The 24361-nt window shown below is 51.3% G+C and overlaps 1 protein-coding gene across 3 annotated transcripts in view; it reads right to left on the bottom strand.

The window, feature by feature from the left end:
- ELL (elongation factor for RNA polymerase II) overlaps positions 1-24361 on the bottom strand; it is a 63382-nt gene that overhangs the window by 10427 nt on the left and 28594 nt on the right. For 2 of the 3 annotated variants that reach the window (XM_059696156.1, XM_059696154.1), the window contains exons 2-6: positions 15926-15973; positions 9845-9966; positions 9326-9489; positions 6930-7195; positions 2935-3059 (exon numbers count right to left, since the gene is read on the bottom strand). In XM_059696156.1, the coding sequence (XP_059552139.1) occupies positions 2935-3059; positions 6930-7195; positions 9326-9489; positions 9845-9966; positions 15926-15973 (725 nt within the window). The remainder of the gene's footprint in view (positions 1-2934; positions 3060-6929; positions 7196-9325; positions 9490-9844; positions 9967-15925; positions 15974-24361) is intronic. The other variant, XM_059696155.1, reaches the window with a different exon arrangement.

Raw genomic sequence — 24361 nt, 5'->3', positions numbered from 1 at the left:
AGGGATAGACGTGTGGCCCTGGGAGAGGAGGAAACAGAAGCCTCCAGAGGAGTCAGAGCCGCCCGCCCAGAGGAAAGTCCTGAGGAGCGTGGGGCTTTTAGGCAACAAATGTCAGGCTCCAAAATGGACCGAAAAATTCATTTGAAAGGAAGGACTGTTACAGGATGAAAACTTTAACTCAACAACAAAAACACCAGACTTAGTATCTCCAGAAAGACAAAGGACTTGTATGGACATCTCTCCCAAGAAGATATACAAATGGCCAATAGGCACATGGGAAGGTGCTCAACATCGTTCTTCATCAGGGAAATGCAAATCAAAGTCACATGAGATACAACTTCACACCCACTAGGATAGTTAGACTAAAACAACAACATCGGAAAGTAAGTGTTGGTGAGGATGTAGAAAACTGGGACTTCTGTACACTGCTGGTGGGAATGTAAAATGGTGCAGTCACTGAGAAAGAGTATAGTGGTTTTTCAAAAAGTTAATCACAGAATTACCATGTGGCTCAGCACTTCCACTCCTTGTATATGTTTAAAGAGAACTGAAAATCCATGTCTACGCAGATCCCTGGACACAAATGTTCATGGCAGCACAATTACACCAAGAGGCGGAAAACCCAGGTGTCCATGGAAAGGTGAATAAACAAAATGTGTCTAACAGAGTATTATTCGGCCATAAAAAGGAATGAAGCACTGACACATGCTACAACCTGGATGAACCTTAAAAGCATTATGAGTAAAGAAGCCAGACACAAAAGGCCACATGGTGTATGATCCCATTTATATGAAATGTCCAGAACAAACGAATCCATAGAAAGAGAAAACGAATTGCCAGGTGTTAGGGGAGGGCAATGAGGGAGTGACTACTAATGAGGAGTCTCCTTTAGGGTGATAGAAATGTTCTGGAATTAGAGATCATGGCTGCACAACATTGCGAATGCACTAAATACCAGTGAGTTGTACACTTTCTTGTTGTTAATCCTCACTCAAGGATATTTTCCATTGATTTTTAGAGAGAATGGAAGGGAGAAACATCCATGTGAGAGAGACATATCAGCTGGTTGCCTGTGCACGCCCCCCGATCAGGGCCAGAGATTGAGCCTGCAATCAAGGTTCATGCCCTTGACCAGGATCAAACCGGGGACCCATCAGTCCCCAGGCTGACACTCTTTCCACTGAGCCAAACCAGCTAGGGCAGGTTGTGTTCTTTAAATGGGTGACTTGTGTTAAGTGAACTGTATCTCAATAAAGTTATTATTTTTAAAAAATATCCTTAAGAGTAAATAAAAAATGACATCACTCCCATGGATAAGAACATGATACGCCCGGCTGGTGTGGCTCAGTTGGTTGAGCACTGTCCCATGCACCAGGAGGTTGCCTGTTCAATTCCCGGTCAGGGCACATGCCCAAGTTGTGGGTTCAAACCCCATTAGAGGGCGTGCAAGAGGCAGCCAATCGATGTTTCTCTCTCTCTCTCTCTCTCTTCCTCTTTTTTCCTTTCTCTGAAATCAATAAAAACATATTTATTTAAAAAAATAAATAAAAGAACATGATGCTACAAAAAGAGAATAAGAAGGACTCTTGGGAACTAGAAATGATGGCCAAAAGGACAGGATGGGAGAAGCCAAAGAAACCTCCTAAAAGAAAAACAGGGAAAAGCTAATAGGGAAGACAATGGGAAGAGTCTAGGAGCATAGTGCCCCAGTGGCAGAACTAGAGGAAGCAGGAGGAAGAATAGTGAGACCTTTTCCCAACCACACAAGAACAGGAAGGACAAGGTAAGTTTTCAGATCCTGGGGGGCCACATTGCCCCCCTGCCCCAGGTCACCTGCAAGGCTGTCCATGTGGATGTTTGCACAGGCCTGGGTGGGGAACCTCTGAGTGCTGTTTCCTACTGACCATACACACACACGTGCACACACACTTGTATGGAAACACGCACATGGGCTACTAACTCTCAGCCATGCCCCTTCCTGGAAATTCAGTGAGGACAAGGCCCTGGGTCTGGGAACTTAGGCGTCTGGTGAGAGGCTCTAAAAGAAGGACGGACAGAAGCCTCGCTGTGCCCCTCAAGTGCCCCTTGCCACCTCAAAGCACCTGGGTAGGCATATCAGCCATTTCAACACTGGACCTTTATCACCAAAAACTGTGTGATGAATGAAAACACCTGCAGGAGGGGACAGGGCCAACCTAACATGTTTAGCTGGGGCAATAGATCGCCAGAGAGGGGACATGGGGGAGGGTGTCTCTTCTACAGAGACTGTCTCCTTTCAGCACCCTAGCACCCAGAAACCTTGGACAGCCAGAGCAGGGACCTCAGGCTCCGGTAGCTCAGGGATGAGTGCCCTGCAGGGCTCAGGAGGAACTTGGGGTTCACCTAGAGTGGCCTCAACTCAGCTTTGTTTTCCAGATGCAATTACTACTGCTTTAAAGAGCTAAACTTAAAAGAGAGAAAAAAATAAACAAAACCTCCATAAAGAGCTCCAGGTCCCTGAGAAATCACTTAAGAACTAATTAGTGCTCATCCAGCATCAGTAGAGAAGGCTGACCAGGCCGCTTACCTACTCCTCCCAGAGCCCCCTAGGCCACTCCTGACCTCTGGTCCCTAACGCTAGAGGGTGCATTTAACCTGCTTCGTCACATCTGCGGGAGCTTGGTTTCGTCTGCTTCACATTCTTAAATGGTTCTAAGAAGAAGGCACAGCCTCCTAAGCAGAAGCCCTTGGAGAATGATGTATGCTCTCCAGCCCACACAGCGGGGCTGGCCTTTCCCCCCACAGGAGGCCAAGGTGGGCTGTCCAGGCACGGGGAAGATGGCCAGAGTTCCCACGGGCCTTTCTACCCAGCTCTCAGCGCTGAAGCCTTTGGAACTAGACAACACCAACCCAGCAGCCTGAGATCTACCCCAGGCCCAGGAGAGGTGGCCTTACCTGACAAGCATGCGCTTTAGCAGCTGCTGGTCCCCCTCTGAGTAGCCAGGCCAGTCCTTTTGCACATCCTTGTACACACAGTCCTTCAGTGTGCAAGTCCCATCCTTGGCATTCACGTTGGCCACCTGCAACACAGAGCCAGCGTCACTTTGTGGGAAGCCGGAGGGAAGGGAGCATGGAGGCAGACACAGTCCTGGAAGAGAAGAGGACAGCACCCCACCCCCAGCTCCTCTGCACTAAGTCCCGATGCATACTTCTTACAGCTGCTAGGGGCCAGACTGGCTCTAAAAAGTGGGGGCGAAGGGGCTACCATTTATAAACCCCATCATCAGCTTCCCTCTGCTATGGATTGAATGTGTGTGTCCCCAAAATTCATGTTATGGTATGATAGTATTTGGAGGTGAGGCCTTTGAGAGGTGTTTAGATCATGACAGTGGAGCCCTCATGATTGGGATTAGTCTCCTTATAAAAGAGGTTCCCTTGCCCCTTCTGCCATGTAAAGACAGTGTGAAGATGCATCACCACAGGGTCCTTCAAAGCTAATCTGCCAGCGCCTTGATCTTGCAAGTCCAGTCTCCAGAACTGTGAGAAGTAAATGTCTGTTGTTTGAGCTGCCCAGTCCATGGGACTGCAATAGCAGCCTGAATGGATGAAGACACCGCTCTAGGATTTGCAGCTCCTGAGGCAGAGTAGCAGAGGCTGGGGGTGCTGGGCAAGAGGCGCCTCTAGGGGCCAGATTGAGCCCACCTCCCATGCACCAGCCAGCTCTGCTCCCATTGGTTAATGAAAGCTGAGTTGGTCTCTAAGATGGTTTCTGAAGATGGGTTTTTGAACATCTGCCTTAAGGGTGTGTGAAGTTTTGAAGGGCGCCCTGGTCTCCTACACGTGCACGTGTAGCTGTGTGTTGCTGTTTCTCCCTATTACTGGGTTCTAAGAGGACTTCATGTCATAGTGATTTCCACAAGAAGCATTTTTTTTTAAGACCATCATCTGTTGCCAACACTAAGATTACTCAGATGTTGAAATTATCTGGTAAGGATTTTTTTAGTCCTCACTAGAGGATATATTTTATTATTTGGAGAGAAGGGAGGGAGGCACAGGGAGAAACACTGACTGACTGCCTCATGTACATACCCCAACCAGGGATCGAACCTGCAACTCAAGTATGTGCCCTGATCGGGAACTGAACCTGCAGCCTTTCGATGTATGGGACAACGCTCCAGCCAACCAAACTACACCAGCCACGGCCACAAGGCGTACTTTTAACAGCTGAGTAATATTCCACCGAATGGCCACGCTATGATTTACGCAAACATCTCTCCTTTGTTGGATGCGGATGTGTTTCCCGTTTCTCTGTAGCATAAACAGACATCACTGTGTGCGTTTCCATGCAGGCAACGGTTCTCTTTCGCCAACTTCCCAGAAGCGGGATTAATGGGTCAAAGGCTCTGAACGCCTTTTATGGCTTTTAATATATATCGCTCAAATACTCTCTAGATCAGTGATGGCAAACCTATGACACACGTGTCAGAGGTGACACGCAAACTCATTTTTTTGGTTGATTTTTCTTTGTTAAATGGCATTTAAATATATAAAATAAATATCAGAAATATAAGTCTTTGTTTTACTATGGTTGCAAATATAAAAAAATTTTCTGTATGTGACACGGCACCAGAGTTAAGTTAGGGTTTTTCAAAATGCTGACACGCCGAGCTCAAAAGGTTCGCCATCACTGCTCTAGAAGCATGTCCACCTGTCAACACTCCCACCCGTGAGGACGAGCCTCTGGGTTTCTCTGAAGCCCAGCCAGCCCTGGAGACAGGTGCCTTCAATGTTTCCACAGAAGGAAGAGAGGTGCCTTTGAGGAGCGCCATTTTGTCAGTGCTGCTCGCGGGATACCTGGTCGTGTGGGGAGGCTGACCGGCCCGGGCAAGGTGCCGCCCACAGGATGCTGAAGACCTTCCCCTTCCCCAGTTGACGGGGCCCTGCTGCCCCCCACAATCACTGGGGAGAACTACCTGGGCAGTGAACACAGAAGCACAAGGCAGATGGGGCCGTTCAGGAGAAATCAGAGCAGGCACAAGGAGGACGCTCTGCCCGTAGATGCTGGCTGGGCTACCTCCAGGAGGCTGCCGACAACCCAAGCTGAGTGGAGGAGCCATAGCCCATAACGGTGCCTCTCTAGTTCCAGAAGGGCCTGGAGCAACGAGAGCGTCTGGGGATAAGAAACAGAGCAGCTGCTCCAGGCCGGTCCATATAAGCACCCCCAGACCGTCTCCAGAGAATGGAGCCTGGCGTCCTGCCATGTCTCAGGGCCGCTCTGAGGGTAAACCTCAGGTGTATCTGTGAGCTCAGTTAGCTAAGTTTCACATTCTGGGTTTGAGGGTCTCTCGTTTCTTCTTCATTTCAGGCATAAGCAAGGCAAGAGGGGAGAGCGGGAGTGAGGGCATTCTTAAGAACGCCACACCAGAGGCTGAGGGTCTAGTGGCTACCTGACAGCAGTGAGGGCTGCAGGCACATCCAGGGGCGGGCATGGGTCCCACCTGTATATTCAGTCCTGACACACCTGACAGCTCCATCAAACTCCCCTCGGCCCTACCTTGGTCTCCCTGTGCTACAGAGAAAGGCTCTGGGGGCACCCAGCCCGGGGGAAGGGCTTTCCATGTGCTTCCTTTAATTTGTGAGGACAAGACTGACACGTTGGACTTTCTAAGGAACTGAGCCCCCTGGGAAGGTTGACTCTGGTTCTACAGCTTCCTGGAAGCTTTGGCAAGCCCCTGAGCCAACTCCCGAGCTCTCGTGGAGAAAAAGCACTGCTTGGCCCTTGTCAGCACAAACTATGACCTGGGGATGGTGCCTCAGGAGGCCAAATCCACACATGGGTGCCAAGTGAGTGACATGGGAACCCCTGATATACTGGTGATGTGAAGTGTCAACAATTACCAAGGCCCCTGGAACACAGGAGATGTCTTCCTAAACGAAGGTAATGGGTGCCCTCAGAGATAATGGGCGGGCCTGGGCCCAACCCAGATCTACAACCATGCATGAAATGAAGATCCTACTTTCCCACAGGGGAAGATTGTAGAGGCCTCTTTTCCCCACTCCTACCCTTTACCATGAACTCTCTGGGGCCAGGGGTAATGAGGGGCCCCAGCTGGAGCATGGGTGCTGACATTCTCCTACCAAACATGCTGCATGGTTCACAAGAGCCTCGGGTTGCACTGAGGAAGGGAAAATGAACACCTAGAGGCCCGCTGAAGAACTCGGCAAACATGAAAATTCATCCTCAGATACAGCTACCATCTCGGCATGGGCTCTCTGCCACAAGAGGCACGGGCCAAGTGCCCAGAGTGTCGGAGGCGGAAAGTAGGAAGAACAGGTGAGCTGGGAGAGGGGACTTGGAGAGGCTCGACCACACCTCCTCCTCGGGTGCTGGCATGACTGTCCTCACAGCAACACAATGAAGTGGCAGCAGCATGGCCTGGCTGATGTGGTGAAGCCAGAGCAAGCCACTCGCTTCCTAGAGTTCCTCAGGCTACCTCCTGGAATCCTGGGAGCCAGGGCAGGGCCTCAGGAAGGTGACTGGGCTCACCTCACTTGCTCCAAAGCTCAGGCTATTTCTTAGTAGTAGGCTTACCTGCCAGCACCATGCCCCTACAGGCAGAGCATCCTCCTGTAAGCCTTAGGCACTATAAGAGGTGCTGCAGCCGTGCCCCGGCCACAGATGGAATCTAGAGGTACAGAAGTGAAGCCTCCTGCCTGGGGTCATAGCTGGTGAGGGGCTCTCGCTAACGTGTGCTTTCCTTGATTTCACTCAATTCTTAAAAGCTTGTGCGACTGAAGTCTTGGATCTCCTGTGCAGTGCCCGCTGCCTATGTGCTAACAGGTGTTAAGGAACAGGGTGTGTGTCCAGACCGTCTGTAGAGGCTGCTCACAGGCTGGCTGAATCCCATCCCACCCCACCCCACCCCAGCCAGCCCCGGGTAAGCATGCACCTGTTGGAGGAGGCTGTCCAGCGTGTCCTTGTCTGCCTGCGCCAGGCCATCCTTCTGTAGCCGCAGCAACAGTTCAGCCTTCCGGTAGGGCCTCAGTGCCAGAAGATGTAGCACCCGGTCACGGAAAGGCCTCTGAGATACCCCACCGCCCCCGCTAACACCACTTTTCTTGATGGCATTTGCCAAGTTAATGGGGGTTGCCCGCTTCCGGGAGGGCACAGTCTCCGTCGCCCCTGGGGCTGGTTTCCTAAACTGAACCTTCTTGCCTGCAACAAGAACCAGGGTGATAGATAAGTTAAGAATTGGAGGGGGTGAGAGGGTGGCCATGGTGTCCCACTGCCTGGGGCTGATGCCGAGTTCCTGAGTGTGGAAAGCAATGGCCAACAGCATCACACTCCTGCCAAGCCAGCGTGTCCAGCCCAGCCTGCTAGCTGGAGATCCAGGGGGGCTGAGAGCGCCACCTGCTGACCACACACAGCTCACTGGGAACTTGCAAGCTCAGTAACGGGAGCAGCAAAGAAGTACAGGTATGTTTAGAGCCATCATTGACTTCATCATGAGCAATCTAAATCCTGGGGACCGAAAACACTGACCACCACAGGGAGAAGGAGCTGGTCTATGAGTCCTTTTGATGTTAAATGGAGGGGGATCTTTGACCTGCCAAGGCAGGCGTTCCCTGAGACTATGCTTCGGAGCCCTGTGCTGGTCCCATGGGATTCGCCATTCTCTTTTATGGAAAAGTAGAGAACACAGACGTCAGGGTTGCTTGGGCAGCTGCTCTGGAGAACCCAGGGTGTTAGCAGCTCCCCAGCTGTGGCTCCAAGTGCTTGCTCTTCAGGCTGACATGGTTGTGCCTAGAGTCCTGGGGGCAGCAGGCCGCTCTGACATTCTCCGGGTAGAGACAATGGGGTCCAGCATGGCTTCCCCTCCACTGAGCCAGTAGGCACTGCTCTCGAGGGAGGAAGTCGTTAATTCTGTTCTGGATGCTACACCTGACACCAAGGGAATGTGGATGGCTGAGTGAGGTCAGCACATGCCCTAAATCCTTGGGCCAAAAACCTCTCCATGATGGCTTCTTTGTGCTCTTAGCCCTCTGACCTGATTTGTCAGTTTAAGAAAGGAAGAAGCGCTTTGTGAATCTGCAGGCCTCCAGTGGGGCGTCGGTGCATCTTCAGGTTTTCCGGCAGAGCCTACTCTGTCCCTAGAGGATCCAGCTGACAGGCTGACATGAGATGGGGAGAGACCAAGTACAGCCAGACAGCATCTTAAGAGGTGAGATGAGTGTTTCCACTAAAATATAAAACTGTTGCAAAAATTCTCATCGTATAAAAAATGGTCCAATAAGACAAATGTTGGCCAAGTTTTTGGCTGAAAGACCCAGAAATTCACTAAGATGTCTAGGAATGTCTATGTTTGCAGCTTGCGGTGACAGCAAGTAGGTGAAGCTTTTTTTGGATTCTGACCCCAGGGGTGGGCAGCCATGTCCACTGGGGCTAAACACTGACCAGCAGGACAAACTCCTGCACAGACATCTGGAATTTCACTCAGAGCCAGCCCCACTGCCAAGCAAAGGAAACTAGGCTTTCTTTGGGGGTATTTGAAACCTCCCACCATTTCTTAAAAAAGAAAAACGCCATTGAGGTCCTCATCTGCTGTAAGCTGGTTCACTCCTCTTCTGCCTAATGCCCGTTTCCCTGGGAATAACTTCTGATAACATTTCAACTCCGTCTGGGTCTAGGAGGTGAGAAGGCTGCAACAGGATGATGAGCTTTCTGAATAAACTGTGCTTTTAATCACATTTTTAATGTTTTCACCAAAATTATTTCCGAACAAATGCTGAGTTGCTGGAGCCTTCCAGGCAAGCAAGGATCAATGCTTTTCCTTCCAGGTCTCAATCCGACAGCCACTCGCTGGCCCCAGCACAGTAGCCGGCCACTGTGGGGTGCATCTGGTGGTCTGTCTCATGCTAGGCATCTCAGACTTGGTGAGGAGTCAGCTGGGCATGTGAGAACAAGGGTGGTGGCCAGAGGAAATATGGCAACCCTGTGTTCATGAAGTATGTCTGTGTGTCTGACCAGTAAAGGTCCCTGAGACTGTGGCCTGGGAGGGAGGCCAAGGATTCAAATTCTTCGTTTTAGGTCCTAAGTCCACCTGGGGATTTGGGAGGCAGCAGATGGCATAACCCCCAGCTGACTGGCAGGACCTTCTTCCTGACCAGACATGGGCCTGGCTGGTCCTGCTCAGGGGCTGGCCCACACCTCTGCTACCCACCATTCCTGCTCCTGGCCTGGACAGGCTCTGAATGCCTCCTACTCCCCCACAGCTGCCTGTCAGGCATAATCTGCTCCCGCCCGAGTGGAGCCCTAACAGTTGAAGCCCCTGGCTCCCATCCTCACCCAGGTAGCGGCCTCCGGGCTTGATGACGATGGTACTCCGACTCCGTGTCTCCTCCTCAGCTTGTGCCATGCTCTGCCGTGCCTTCTGGTAGGAGTCATCGGTGGCACACACTGTGATTTTGTCCTGGATGCTACCCAAGCAGTCCAGGTGTATATCCCCATGGCTGTAAGACAAGGGGCCAGGAGCTAAGATGAACACCTGGGAGACGGAGATATGGTCTTGGGCCCAAGCCCCCCAGCCCCCACCAGGAAACAGGGCTCAGCACTGATGTAGACATATGGTTTCCACAGGGCACATCTTTACCCAGAAGAAACAAGGGGTCCAAGGCCCCTGGGCCAGAGACACAATGCAAGTACCTACACCCTGGACATAATGCAAGCAGCCAGAGGGGCTCAATCGAGGTATGGGGGCTCTGGGAGAAGGAGGTACTGGGCCAAAAGCGGTGGGCAAACACCTGCACAGGAGGGTGGGGCCCAGGGGGGAGGCTGGAGAGGCAGGGCTGTCCCTCGTGGCCTCACCTGGATAAGTACTGCTGGATACAGTCGAAACTGCCCTGGGGGCTGTCACGGCCAATGTTGGAGAGGTAGAAGGAGAAGATCCGAGCCTCTGAGGGGTAGTCCGGCTGCGGGATGGAGATGTGCTGCACGGAGACAAGGGGGCATCACTGAGAGTCCAAAGCATGGAGGGGATTGTGGCACAGATCAGCCGCTGGACCCCAACTGTCCACCCTGCTTTAAACACCTCTGCTTTTTGGCAGTGAAGGACCCTAGGCCGGTCCCCAGCACCTGTGCCCAGTAATGCCAGGGTCCTCTGTTCCCATGTAAGGGGGAAGGGTGATGGCATCACAGTCTGAGAAGTACAGAGCGGGGAACATACACATGGAGGCAGGGACCGAACCCAGATCTGGGCGATGATTTAGTTTCCTCACCCACCAAAAAGGGCAGATCTGGCCAAGGACATCCTCAAAGGTAAAATGAGCCCTAGCTGGTGCTCAGTGGTTAGAGCATTGGCCCACAGACTGCAGGGCCACTGGTCAAGGGCACATATCTTGATTGCAGACTCAATCCCCGGCCCCAGTCAAGGCACGTGCAGGAGGCAATCAATTAATGTGTCTCGCATCAATGTTTCTCCCTCTCTCTCCCCTTCCTTCTGCTCTAAGTATCAATGGAAAAAATATCCTCAGGTGAGGATTAACAAAAAAAAAGTGTCGGGGGAGAGAATGAGACAAGATAATGTCAACAGCCAGCAGGGCCCGCTGGGCAGCCAAGATGCTTTGACCCTTGCTCCGCTTAGTGGCCTCCTCTCCACCTCCTCCGTGGGGATCCAAACTCCACCTGAGTGTCTCCACTGGCCTGTGGCTGTGAACAAGGCTTCTGAGGGTCACCAGGGAGATGCAACCACAGCCGGGTGCACACCAAGCCTGCAGCTGCCCAGATCATGGCAGGAAGCCCGTACACCACTTGGCAAAATAAAAAGCAGTTTCCGGGGAAAACTGGGCCGGACGTGGGTGGCTCCTCCTTCCTTGCCCATATCTGCTCAGGGGGCAGTGGCCGCAGAGGGTGTCAGTCCCCATTGAACTGTCACCCCTGAGAGGAGGGGAGAGGAATCCGGCCTGAGTTCTAAGGTGCTGGTGGCCCTGGGTAGCTCCCACCCTACCTACCCCACCCCTCAGCTCGTGCAGCCGTGAGGCAGACTCGACCCCACTCATATAGGCAGGTGGGAAATGGAACTCCGCAACTATGCAGCCACAGCCATGACAGGCACAGCTCACACTGGATCAAGACAGGGCAGACAGCTGCCCAAGGACACGGGTGTAGGAAACCACTCATCACAGCTTCAGAATGTTCCCTGTAACCAGCAGAGAGCTGACGGTGGGACCAGGCCATGTGCAGAGGCCCACTCACCACGCTGCAGATGCCCTACCCAAGCCTGAGCAGGGAGCAGCTACCGTGCTTCCCCCAGGCACTTCACTGTAACCCTTTCACCCTGTGTGGGCCTTTTACACTGGGCACATATGCCCACTTCCAACATTTGTCCTGGAGTAGGAGAGGGCCCAGCACTGAGCCCAGAGGCCAGTCTGTGCAGGACAGTGGGTGACACAGGGCTTGAAATAATGCTCAGGAGAGCCTGGTCCTGGCTAGTGAACAGGTGCTTGTGGCCAGTGTCCTCAGGATAGCTGGGGTGGGAGGAAAGTGTGCTGGGAGCGGCACCACTGCTATGGCATCCTCTGGTTAATCGTTTGTTGCTGGTTAATAATTATCAGTCTCTGGGAATCAGCAAGGAAACCATCCAGCTGGGCACAAACGGCCCAGGAATGCGCAGCTGGCTCTGTGCCAGGGAGCTAGGCATGTGTTCCAGGACATGGCCTGAACTGCAGCAGCCATGAATGTGTCCTCTGGGCAGTCTCAGAGCTACCAGTTGGTCTGAGTATATGTAGTGGGTTTGGATGTGTCTGATGGCAGCACTGACACCAGGTTATGGGGGATGGGGACAAGTGTTTGTGTGACAGAAAAACGAGCAATAAACAATAAACATGCTTCTCCCATCTCAGATGCCCTGAGTGCCTCTGAGGCCTGAGGCCTGCAGGGGGTGCTGGCTCCCCTGCGGCAGTTAGTGGGGTCCTGGCCAGAAGCCTTTCACCTCCTCTCTTTGAAATCTGTCCCAAGTCAGCCACTGACCTCCCCCAGGGCACTGTATGCGGTGCAGGTGAGAGTTCTGGAGACAAATCAAGTCCCTAGTGGAGGTGGGAGCAACATGGTGGGGGACAGCACTGGATATTCCTTCAGGCAAAAAGAGGAAAACAGGTGGATATGGGAGCCAAACACCGCTGACCAGGTCCGCTCTTGCCAGAAGGATTATCAGGAACCATCAGTTTTCTTCATCATTTTTTAATATTTTTTTAAAAATTCTTTATTGTTGAAAGTATTACATATGTCCTCTCTTTTTCCCCCATTGACCCCCTCCAGCCTGCCCCCACCTCCTACCGCAGGCCCTCTCCGCCCCATTGTCTGTGTCTTCATCGTTGGAACCGTTCTGGGGAGAGTTACTGCTGTGGCTAAGCACGCCTTCTAGGAGCAAAGCAGCCCCTTTTGCTGGCCTGGCAGATACCCAGGGCCCTTTCTCAGCACCTTCGTCTCTTCCTTCTCCATGGGGCTCTAAAGAGCAATGCTCCGCCTTCACCTGCCCCCTTTCCCCAGGCTCCTAAGGTCTCAACTGCCCAACTCTGGTGTACGACGTCTCCAGACTCATAAACCCCATTCTAGAGATATTTTTAAGCTACTTCCAAACTATCCCTGGGACCAATAACACAGCAACAAGCACCTTGTGGCTCAATCTTGAGCACATCCTAATAGACATGGTTCCTACACACACAGACACCGGCCAAAGGTCTGTGACCAGCCCTATCAGACCTTGTTCTAGAGCTGCAATTTCTAGAACAAGGTCTGATAGGGCTGGTCACAGACCTTTGTGGTGGTTTCCCACCACAGCCCAGGGAAACGCCAAGGACAAAACCCTACCTCTCCTTCTCCATTCAACTGAAGAGTTTTGGAGTGGGGCTGGCCAGGCTGGGTGCTTTACCAGCTGCCAGGGGCTAACAACTCAGAATCCACCCCTTGACAGCAGAGGACCAGTGAGTTAGCTCAGTGCCCCTGAGAGCGCAGAGAACACAGATGTGAAAACGTACCGGAAAAATGGACAGGTGAGTATTTTGCTCCAGGAGACACAGTCCCGGAGGCCAGATACATTCAGATGAGGCCTAGCTCACCACGGAATGTGGTGAATGCTGCAGAGTGCACAGGGCGACCGTGGCCACCAGAGGGTGCTATAGGGCCAGTCTGGCAGCAAGCCCCAGCCTGGGCTGGGAGGTGGCGGGATGGGCCCAACAGCCACCCAGGAGGTACGTTGATGCTGTGACCCGATGCCAGCGGAACCACATTCATGTCTGAGGGGGGAGAGCACCAGGAGCCAAAAGTGAGCTCATCCTGTGCCACAGGGAGTGCACTGGTTCTCCTAAAGCTACGTTAATTTACACAAGACCCTCTAGGTCAAGCATGTCAAACTCGCAGCCTGCCCCAAGTTTGACATGCTTGCTCTAGGCCAGTGGTGGGCAAACTGCGGCTCTTTGGCCCCTTGAGTGTGGCTCTTCCACAAAATACCACATGCGGGCGCGCACGAACAGTGCAATTGAAACTTCGTGGCCCATGCACAGAAATCGGTATTTTGTGGAAGAGCCACACTCAAGGGGCCAAAGAGCCGCGTGTGGCTCGTGAGCCGCAGTTCGCCGACCACTGCTCTCGGCGAACAAGGTCCCTATCTTGTAGAGGCTGAGGGACAAAGGGGAAATTGGCCAAGGTCCCCGAGCTAAGGAGCCTACAGACAGGGTCTCAATCTTCAGTCTGTTAGTTTGATGGACCTCTGGGGAGTGGGTCCCTGAACACTGAGGCAGCCTATGTCCCTAAAGAGCCTGTTCCATCCAGCTCCACTGGCCTCCTGCTCCCCCATGCACACCCCACATCCTGTTCCATTTCCAACCTTGCAGATGTTGTGCACAGAGCAAAACCCCCTTCCTTCCTTCTCAGGAACATGTAGGCCCAGCTGTGCACATGCAATGGAATGACCAGGAGAAGTGGGAGGAGAGAGCCAAGGCACCTTACCTCCTCCCTGCCAGTCTGAGTGATTGTGCACCTGCAGCCTGGCACCAGGCCAAGCCTTTCACACCTGGTTGGGGGGAGGGGGACATGTCCCATCAATGCCCAGGAAGAGGAGGAGGTACAGATGTCACGGGGGCAGACCCAGTGCCTGACTCTATGTAGCAAGCTGGGGGGAAAACACACCCCACGTCACACAGCCCATCCAGCCCTCACACAGGCTCCCACAGGGAAGAGCCTCCTGGTGAAAAATCATGGCCTGGACTGCCTGGAGCTGCAGCACAGCGCCTCCATGCTGAACTCCTCTAGATACTCTGTGAAGCAAAAGAAAGCCAAGGACGAAGAAAAAGTGGACAAAACATGATTCTAAAACTAAGGTGGTGAGACCCCACTTCTAGAATGAATGTGGCTCTCAGGCTTTCCGTAGGAATTCGGGGGACATAGGGCATGGCCCAGGAGAACCTCATGGAGCATCCGTGAGTAGTGGAAAGTGAACACTGACCTCAGTGGCCCCTTCTGTGCACTGGCCTCATCTTCCCACAGGGGCTGAGGGACCAGGGCAGCCCCACCGACACCCCTGGAGAAATGTCTCAAGAAGAATAAAGGGAGGTGGCAAAAGGGTAACCACAAGACTCTGACGGGGCCAATGAAGGCACAGATGTCCTCAAGAAGCCACAGGGGGGTGGGGGTTGTCTGGGCCTTTGGGTGTCTTGCCAACCTTCACTGGTTTCAATGTGTTGGTCAGTTTGTGTGTCCCTGGCCAGGCCGCAGCCCCAGTGACCCCCATAAGGGCTAATCTGGGTGTGTGTGGAGGTGTTCTGTAGATATCCAGACCAGCTGACTCTAAATAAAGGAGAGGACCCTCAATGGTCTGGGTGGGCCCCTCCCAATCAGCTGAAGGTGTGAAGAGGGAGAGTGATTCTCCCTGAGAAGGAAGAAGCCGCGCTGCATCGTGGCACTGGCCCGCCTGCCCACAAGCGTATCTGGTATCTCTGTGTCTGCACACGCACCATCGCCTACAGCAGTGATGGCGAACCTCTGACACGCATGTCAGAGGTGACACACGAACTCATTTTTTTGGTTGATTTGTCTTTGTTAAATGGCATTTAAATATATAAAATAAATATCAAAACTGTAAGTCTGTTTTACTATGGTTGCAAATATCAAAACATTTCTATATGTGACACGGCACCAGAGTTAAGTTAGGGTTTTTCAAAATGCTGACACGCCGAGCTCAAAAGGTTCGCCATCACTGTCCTACAGGCTTCCTCTATGGAGCATCCTGGCTCAGTAAAATCCACAGATCTCTCAAGTGGAAACTGACATTGACACATGTGGCAACTCTTGAGATAAAAAACAAAGACTTGTAATAAAGACTAGAAGAAAAACTAGTGTTCCAAGGAGTGTTTGGTGGGTGGGAGGTACTGATGAGTGTCTAAAGACCGGAGGACAAGGATTGTGAACAACTTGCCCTTTCTTTCATTCCCTGATTTTTCTATTAACATGTTCATTTAGAATAAAGTACATTTCATAATAAAATGGGGGTGCTGAGTTTCTGTAACTCCCCAACTCAGTACCAAAATGAGACAAACACCCATGGTCCTGGGTCCATAGAGGGACACTGCTTGGGCTCTGGGGCCACAGCTTTGAATTAGCTCAGAGACTGAGTCAGAATGCGTATTGGGGCCTGGGAGCCAAGTAGGAATCTGCTACAGGAAGGAAGGGACGGACCCTGGGGGGTGCTAGACAGGATACCTTTCTTCTGCTCACAGATGACCATTTGTGGGCCCCAGACCAGACTGGGCACATCTAGAGGCGGCGCTTAGCCTGGCATGGGGGCTGGAATGGAGGTGGATGGGACCAAATACTGCTGTGCCCAACAAGTCATGACAGGCCTCGGACTGAACCAGTCCCACAATTCCACATATGAGTAACACAAAAACGACTCACCCCTTGGCTTCCTTGAAATCGAATTGATGGTCTCAGTGAAACAGAATCCTGCAAAAAAACACAAAAGATACCTATAAATCCAGAGCCTCACATCCGGTTAGCTAAGGAGCAGGGAAAAGACCGTGAGCTCAGGAAAGGTGAGAGAGAACACAACATCTGAAAACTACAGGTAAGGTCGCCAAAGTAGGGTTTTGAAGAATCAATATGAGTTCCCTGACTGGCATGGGGACTGGGGCTGAGGGTCATTGAGGGGCCAAGAGTGGAGACACAGGCAGTAAGCAGCCCCTCACTGGTCTCCCAAACCCATCACCAGCCCAGGCCACCCTGCCTCACAAACACCGCCTCCAAATGGAAATCAGGGCGGGCGAGCATCACTGGCCAGGAGGCAGGCTGATGATGTGACTCTGGCCTCCCACCACTGGCAGAATGAAGCCCAAAACCTGCCTAGCTCCCATGTCACAGTTTTAGAGCAGTTTGTCACTGTGCTAGGAGTGGCAGAATTTCCAAATGTCATAAAAAAATAAATAGTAAAAACTAAAAATAAGTACTTCAAGCTTCAGGTATTCAGACATCACCTTCTGGTGGAATTTTAAAAGAATATGAATACAGATAGAGGGCTGCACCTCCTCTTCTAACCTTGGGCCTAGAGCACCCACCTTCTGAGTAGCAGACACCACAGTAGTAGTGTGGCCCTGACTTGTCACCATGACCCCCTCCCTCATCCCCCAAACCCATAGGACCCTGCCTCTTCCACATGGCACTGGGGTACTGGGCTCTTCAAACCTCCATCACCAAGCCCACCACTCTGGCCTCCACCCTGGCCCCACTTAGAGTAAGGGATACTTCCCTACCACCCCAGTACCTCCCTGAGTGGCTGCCTGTCAGCTCCCCACCCAGAATGTCAGGCCCATAGCATGCCCTGGGGAGGTGGAGTAGCTCTGAGTAGTGGAGTGACTCCACCCTCGTGGGGAGAAACAACCAACAGGCAAAGCCGGGATTTAATAGGCGGGTCCATCAGCCACTGGGCTGACGGCTGTGGGCATGTGAGGGAGACAGCTCAGCTAGCTTGGACATGAGGGATACACATGCAACCCCTTTGTTTACCAGGAGCCTCCTCTTTTGCTGAGAATCTCAAAGGACTCTGCTGTCTGAAGCAGACCCGAGGGGTCACTCCATGCACTAGCACTTACCTCCATGCGATCTGATGCCCCAGAAACCACCCCAAACTTCTAAACACATCGTCCCACACTGCTAGGCTGTCAGAAAGGGACATCCAGAGGCCATGGTGCTGTTGAGACAGGGGTCAGGCTCCTTTCAAAGTAGACTCAGGACCAGCTGACCCGACCCACGACCTTGACCTGACCCCTGCCTAGGCTGCCAGTCAAGAATGAGAAACACACCACCCATAAGGGTCTCGTCCTGGCAGGGCCCTTGGAGATACAACATATAAGTGGCCTTTGCTTGGAATTAGGTTAAAGACGTGAAAAGATGGCCACTGAGCAGATGAGAAGACGCTCAGTGCTGTTACCCATCGATGAAATGCAAACTGTGCGCCTATCAGAATGGCTAAACAGGAAAGACAAACAACACCCTCGAACCCTAGCTCATGGCTGGTGGAAACGTACTCTGGGTGGCTGCTGTGAAAAACAGTCTGGCGCTTTCTTAAAATGTTAAACACAGAGTTACTCCATGACCCAGCAATTCCACTCCTAGGAATTAATTAGCCAAGAGAAATTAAAGATACGTCCGTATGAGAACCTATACAAAAATGTGCACAGCAGAATTATTCTTAGTATCTGAAAAGTGGGAACAATCCAAATGCCCATCAGGTGGCAGACAGAAAAACAAGAGAATACCACCCCAAAATAAAAAGGAACAAACTCCTGATGGACACAATATGGATGAACCTAAAAACCACTGGCTGAGAGGCAGCAACATATGAGACCAGGCACTGTATCAGTCCATTTATCTGTGCGTCCAGAAAAGGCAGAGCTAAAGAGACAGAAAGCAGATCAGTATGTGCCAGATCAGCAGATCAGGCCCACAGAAGACCTTTACTGAAGACTCAGGGGCTCTGAGCAACAGGCAGGGAGAGATTCCTATCTGTCAGCCCGTTTAACACAAGAGTGATATATGTGGGTAGAGGGGAAGCAGAAGACATGAGAACACCGCAGCACAGGCAATTCAAAGTAGCCTGCCTGCCATTATTACGAGCTCTCTGCTGACACGTGATCATCAAAACCAGGAAGGAAGACTGTTTCTGGCAGAAGGAACAGCAAGTGCAACGCCAGGGCAGAAATTTGGGACATTACAGTGGTAGAGGGCACATGGGTCTTGGCTCTTTTGCCCCCAGATCTCTCAGCCCAGACCTCTGTGCAGGGATTAGCAGGGGCTACCTCAAGCACCGTGTGTGCCATACACACACAGCAAGGTCTTTGAGCTCCAGAGGCCATGGTTACGTGAGGCTGGATTTAGGGTAAGCAGAGAAGAGGAGCAGGCAGGGTGTATCTCCTGTGAAGGAACTGCACCAGGGCAGCCCTAGTACTCACACATGCTGGTCCACCCTCCTCCAACCACACACTCCCTGTGGGCCATCCAGTGAAGCATTTAACTGGCTTCATAGCTGCCAAGTAACTTCTCTGGAAGACTCTTTTCTTTCAAGGTCACTCATTCCCCAAGGGCAATGAGGACACATTTGACATTGGAGAAGTCAGGCAAGAGGCCTAAAAGCCCCCACTTTCTCTGTAATGCTGGGAGGGCTGGCCTAAAGTGCATGTCCCCACGCAGCCTGGCTGTCATTATAGAGCCAGGCTCCTGGCCACATGGGCTTGTCTGGTGTCTCTTTCCTCCAGCAGGACCAAGTCCCTCTCAACAACAGAGTATTTCACTCCTACTCTCACACATTCACTTGGGTGACTCCCCACAGGCTTCCTGTCTAGCCATTAACAATAGCAGGTACATCTTTAAAGGGCTGAGGGTAGAAAACTGCCAACCTAGAATTCTATATCCAGTGAACAGAGAAAGTAAAATAGAGACTTGTCCAGAGAGACAAAAGCCGAGAGTACGTTTACAGCAAATCTGCACTACAAGGAAGGTTCTGGAAGTTCTTCAGGAGGAGGGAGTGACATCAAATGGACATGAGGATCTCACAGACAATGAAGAGCACTGGGCATGGCGAACCCCTCTATGAATATGAAAGAGTAAGTTACATTTCTGTAAAACATCACTGACAGTCTGAGACACAGATAAGAATAACGAAGTGCAAGATTTGGACACACACAACCAAATGTGAGAAGGCATGGTGCAAACGAAAAGCAGTGGTGGTGTCCGGGCTCAAACTTGTGGGCTCCCAGAAGGTGGGTGTGGCACCAACAGTGTCTTCTGAGCAAGCAGCCAGAGCCCAAATCAGAGGTTCCTTCATGGTAGGACCAGCATCACTCCATCATAGAGGTTCAGGTGCTTCCCATGGCAACATGGCCATCATGGCCTGGTTGGCTGCTCCCTGCAGGGGCCGACAGCTCATGAGGTTAGGTGGGGGAGTGTTGCCCTGTTACCTTATCTACGCAGCAGGACAGAAGGCAGCATCCTAGGACCAACAGGATCTGATGCACTGGCCTGGACATTGCCTGTACTCATTTCCCTGTTGCCTCAGCGGCTTCTGGGTCGGCCCTCAGACCAAAATTATCAAGGCACCAGGTAATGTAACTGCCCTGGATACCCCTATCACTGCACTACTGCCTCCACACCTGTGACCTTGGTACCTGAATGGGCTGCACTTCAGGCATCACAACAATGCCCCAAGTCTCCTCAGACTCTCAGGGGCAGGGGAAGTTATGTCATTCCCAATGCAGGCTCAAAGGTCACACATACCTGTTTTAAGCCATCCAATGCAGTGTCTCCTGAGCAGCAGGCTAGCCCAGGAAGCCCAGCCCCCACACTGCACCTGTCAGGTCCCCGCATGGCAATGCACCATCTCCCACTGGTCTCAAATGGGGATGAAGCTGGGAGCTGCTCAGGACAAGGATCACTGCTGGTGCCGCACATCAGTCAAGCCAGGGAGTAAGCAGGGAGGCCTAGTGGAGCAGGTAGTAAGGCCTCAATGCAATGAGGCAGGAACATGTGTGCCCTGCAATCATTTGGCCCCCTGGCAGCTCCCTTTTGGCGGGGGGGGGGGGGGGGGGGTGCATGGGGGAGCCATGTAGGAAAGACGGCCATGCGTGTGAGAGAAAATGGGGAGCATACAGGATAGGTGACAGCCAGGGAGCTGGGCGGCCCCATAGGAGGAGGCACAAATGCCTGCCTAAGAACTCTCTCCCATAAGATGGGTCAAGGATGAGAAGGAACTCAAGATGGTCAGAATCCCCTTATCTCTACCCATGGAGAAGAGCCTTAAAGGATGAGGCAATAGGAAGTGGCTTATGAAATCCATGTCCAGGTCCAGCTACAGGTTCACAGAAAGCCAGTGGGTAAGGCACAGAGTTACACTCATGATGGTGGGTGATTCTGTCCCAAAGGACACTTGGTTGTCATGACTTGATTAGGAAGGAAGGTATTTCTGGCACCTGGTGGGTGGAGGCAGGAATACTGCCTAGCACCCAGAGTGCATAGGATGGCCCCCACAGCAAAGAATGAGCCTGCCCCAGGAGTCAGCAGGCTTCGGCTAAGGAGCCCTGAGCTGATCAATGCCATAAGGAAAGCAAGGGGAGAATGATCATCAGGGCAGAACGCAGAAAATTCCATAGGACCAACCTGTTGGTTTCCTCAATAGGTAGATGGCACAAGGGGAAGAATGATGGAGTGCTACAGAGTACCACACACTTGGCATGCACATCACGAGTGGCTCTACATGGCCCTGGCTTGACCCAGACACAGTTGAAGACCCCGTGGAGACAGCTGGCAGGGTGCCAGGGGGTGAGCCTCAGTGCTCTCATGGAGCTGCACTGAGGGTGTATCTACAAAACCAGTCCGTATCTGTTAACATTCAATATTGCCATTAAAAGGACATGGGCGAAATGAATAGATATGTGGGATTGTTTTTAAAAATGCTCCTCAGTCCTGGCCGGTGTGGCTGGTTGAGCATTGTCCTGTGCACGAAAAGTCGACAATTCAATTCCCAGTCAGGGACTTGCCCAGGTGGCAACCTTGATCCCTAGTCGAGGTACATGCAGGAGGCAGCTGATCAATGTTTCTCTTTCATATCGATGTTTCTCTCCCTCTCTCAAAAAAATCAATAAAAACGTATTTTTTTTAAAAAATGCTCAGTGAGATGCTCACAGAGGGTGAGGCTGGGTGACGGCTCACGGAATGTCATTATTCTCTATTCTGTCTATGTGTGAACATACCCATGTGAAAGGTTTAAAATAAAAGTGTACACAGAAAAGACCCCATGGTGCACAAAACAGATCTAGCAAGGACTGGCCTAATCTGGATGCAGCCCTGGGACACCCGACAGAGGCTGTGCGTGGGAAACAGCACCCAAGTCCTGAAATGCCCAGTAGGCACAATGTCAACACCGCCAGGCAGTGCATTCCCTGCTGTATACCTGGCCTGACCCACCCCGTCACCCCCGTAACCCAAAGGTGTCCATGGAAAGTAATAGAAGGAAAAGCATCTGTTCCTCTTTAAAGAGAGCCTGTGTGATCCTGCAGGACTAGGCCCTAACCTTCATGAGTGGAGTGAGGCCAGGAAAGGGGGAGGTGAAGTCTGGAGAAAAGGCCTGGCTGCAGACCTCCTGGCAACTTTCCTCTCCTTTCCAGTAAAGAACAGAGGATTAGGAAATGCCTTTCAGGAACCCTCCCTAACACTTCCTGGCAGGTTCTGAGCTGGACACTGAGGACATGGAGAGTTCAGATGGTGTCTGCGACCATGAGGGGCCATTTCCATGAACCACAGACACGGAGGAAGAAGGTGTGGGATATGTACCCAGAAGGTCAGTCTACTGGAGGTGGCCGGCTCAGGGCTAAGCTGGGAAACCTGAACAGGGCCTAAACAGGGGTCCAAGTCAGCCCCTCCCCTTGGCAGCACATTCATCATTATGGACAGACAGACACATATAAGCAAGAAAAGGGACTCCAAGCAGCTACAAGCCAGGTGTCAATCAGGACCGACCCACGGGCCAGCACAGCACATGAAGGTGTATAGGAAGCTTAGGGAAAAGTTTTTAAGAAACCTTAAGGATTAGAAAAACAAGTGCAAATCACCTGACACTGTGGCCTGCCACCCTCCCACACATTTGTTTTCTTCCTGGGTCAGCAAGTAGACACCGTCAGCATGCTGTACTGGCCATCTTGCTTTCCGCTGGAATTCAGCATGCCCACTGGTACTCCATCCCCACCCCACCCCCATCTCCACTGTTTTCTGTCCCTAATGCCGCACCTTCTCCAGAAGGTCATGTAAATGGAATCATACTGCATTTCTTTTCTGTGGCTGTTGTAACAAATTACCACAAACTTGGTGGTTTAAAACAACAAGTTTAGTCTCTTACAGTCCAGGAAGCCAGAAATCTGAAATCAGTCCGTGGGACCAAATCCTGCATGGCTGCACTCCTTTCAGAGGCTCAGGGGAGAAGCTTTCGCTTCTTCCAAGTTTTGGGACTCCAGGTATCCTTGGCTGAGGCAGAATCACCCCCATCTCTGCCCTGTGGTCACATCATCTTCTCTTCTTCTCTGTGTCAACTCTCTCTGCCTCTCTCTTATAAGGTCACTTTTAGCCTCCCAATATAAAGATCCTTAACTTAATCACACCTGCAAAGTCCTGTTTCCATGTGAGGTCACATTCATAGGCTCCAAGGGTTAAGACCTGGGCATCTACCGGGGGCCCTTATCCAAGTGACCACACACACACTTAGCATAATGCCTTTAAGATGAGTCCATGTTACTATCACTGAAGTCCATTCCTATTACTGCTTGAGTACTAACCACTGTATTATACCAGTGTGCTCATCTATTTGCCGACTGAGGACACTGGGTCATTTCCAGTTCGGGGGACTAATGAGTAAAGCTGCCATAAACATTCATGTACAGGTTTCTGTATGGACATGAGTTTTCGTTTCACTTGGTGAGCACCCAGGAGTGTGATTGCTAGGTCCTATGATAAATGTATGTGTAACTTCATGAGAAAGTGCCAAACTATCTTCCAGAGTGGCTGCACCATTTGCATTCCCACCAGCAATGAAGGAGAGCTCCAGCTGCTCCCCATCCATGTCAGTATTTAGTGTTGTCAGGTTTTTTATCTGAGCCATTCTGAGAGATATGAAGGAATATCTCCTTGTAGATTATTTTTTTTCTTTTCTTTATTTTTTGTTAATCCTCACCTGAGGATATTCTTTTCCATTGATTTTTAGAGCAAGTGGAAGGGAGGGAGGAAGGGGAAGAGGAGGAGAGAAACATATAGATTGGTTGCTTGCCACATGCACCCCTACTGGGGCTGGGGTTGGAATCTGCAACCCAGGTACGTGCCCTTAACCAGGAATCAAACCCATGACCCTTTGGTGTGCAGGCCAACGCTCTAATCACTGAACACTGACCAGGGCTCATTATAGCTTTAATTTGCATTTCCTTAATGACTAATAACACGGACAATCTTTACATGGACTAATATGTCATTGTTATATATTCTGTGATGAAACTGCACAAATCTCAAACATATTTTTAAAAACTGGGTCATTTTTCTATCATCAGATTTGGAGAGTTTTGGAGAGATTTTTATTGTTGTTTTTTTAATATTATTTTTATTGATTTCATAGAGGAGAGGAGAGGGAGAGAGAGAGAAATATCAATGACACCTTAGCCAGTTTGGCTCAGTGGATAGTGCGTCAGCCTGTGGACTCAAGGGTACTGGGTTTGAATCCCGGTCAAGAGTAGGTACCTGGGCCCAGCCAATGTGGCTCAGTGGTTGAGCGTCGACCTATGAACCAGGAAGTCAGGGCACATGCCTGATTGCAAACTCTATCCCCAGTGTGTGGGGGGCATGCAGGAGGCAGCCAAACATCTCGCTGATCATTGATGTTTTTATCTCCCTCTCCCTCTCCCTTCCTCTCTGAAATCAATAAAACTTTATTAAAAATGAATAATATTTTAAAAAAAGAGTAGATACCTGGGTTGCAGGTTCCTTCCCCGGCCCTGGTCAGGGCGCATGCGGGAGGCAACTAATAGATGTCTCTCTCTCACATTGATGTTTCTCTCTCTCTCTCTCCCTCTCTTCTCTCCCTCCACTCTCATAAATAAATAAATAAATAAATAAATAAATAAAATATCTTTGGTGAGAATTAACACACACACACACACACACACACACACACACACACACACACACAAAGTAACTGGCCTTGGCTCAAACCGACAAAATAAGCTTCAGGTATTTTCCTAAAAGCTGACCCCTTCCCTCCCTCTGCCCCCACAAGAAACCAAGAGGCAGCTGGAGCTCTGCTAAGCAAAG

This window comes from Myotis daubentonii, chromosome 5 (assembly GCF_963259705.1).
Source record: "Myotis daubentonii chromosome 5, mMyoDau2.1, whole genome shotgun sequence".
In the NCBI taxonomy this organism is placed as follows: domain Eukaryota; kingdom Metazoa; phylum Chordata; class Mammalia; order Chiroptera; family Vespertilionidae; genus Myotis; species Myotis daubentonii.
Note: the sequence above shows the minus strand (reverse complement) of the source record. Positions and strands in the feature narration are given on the sequence as shown.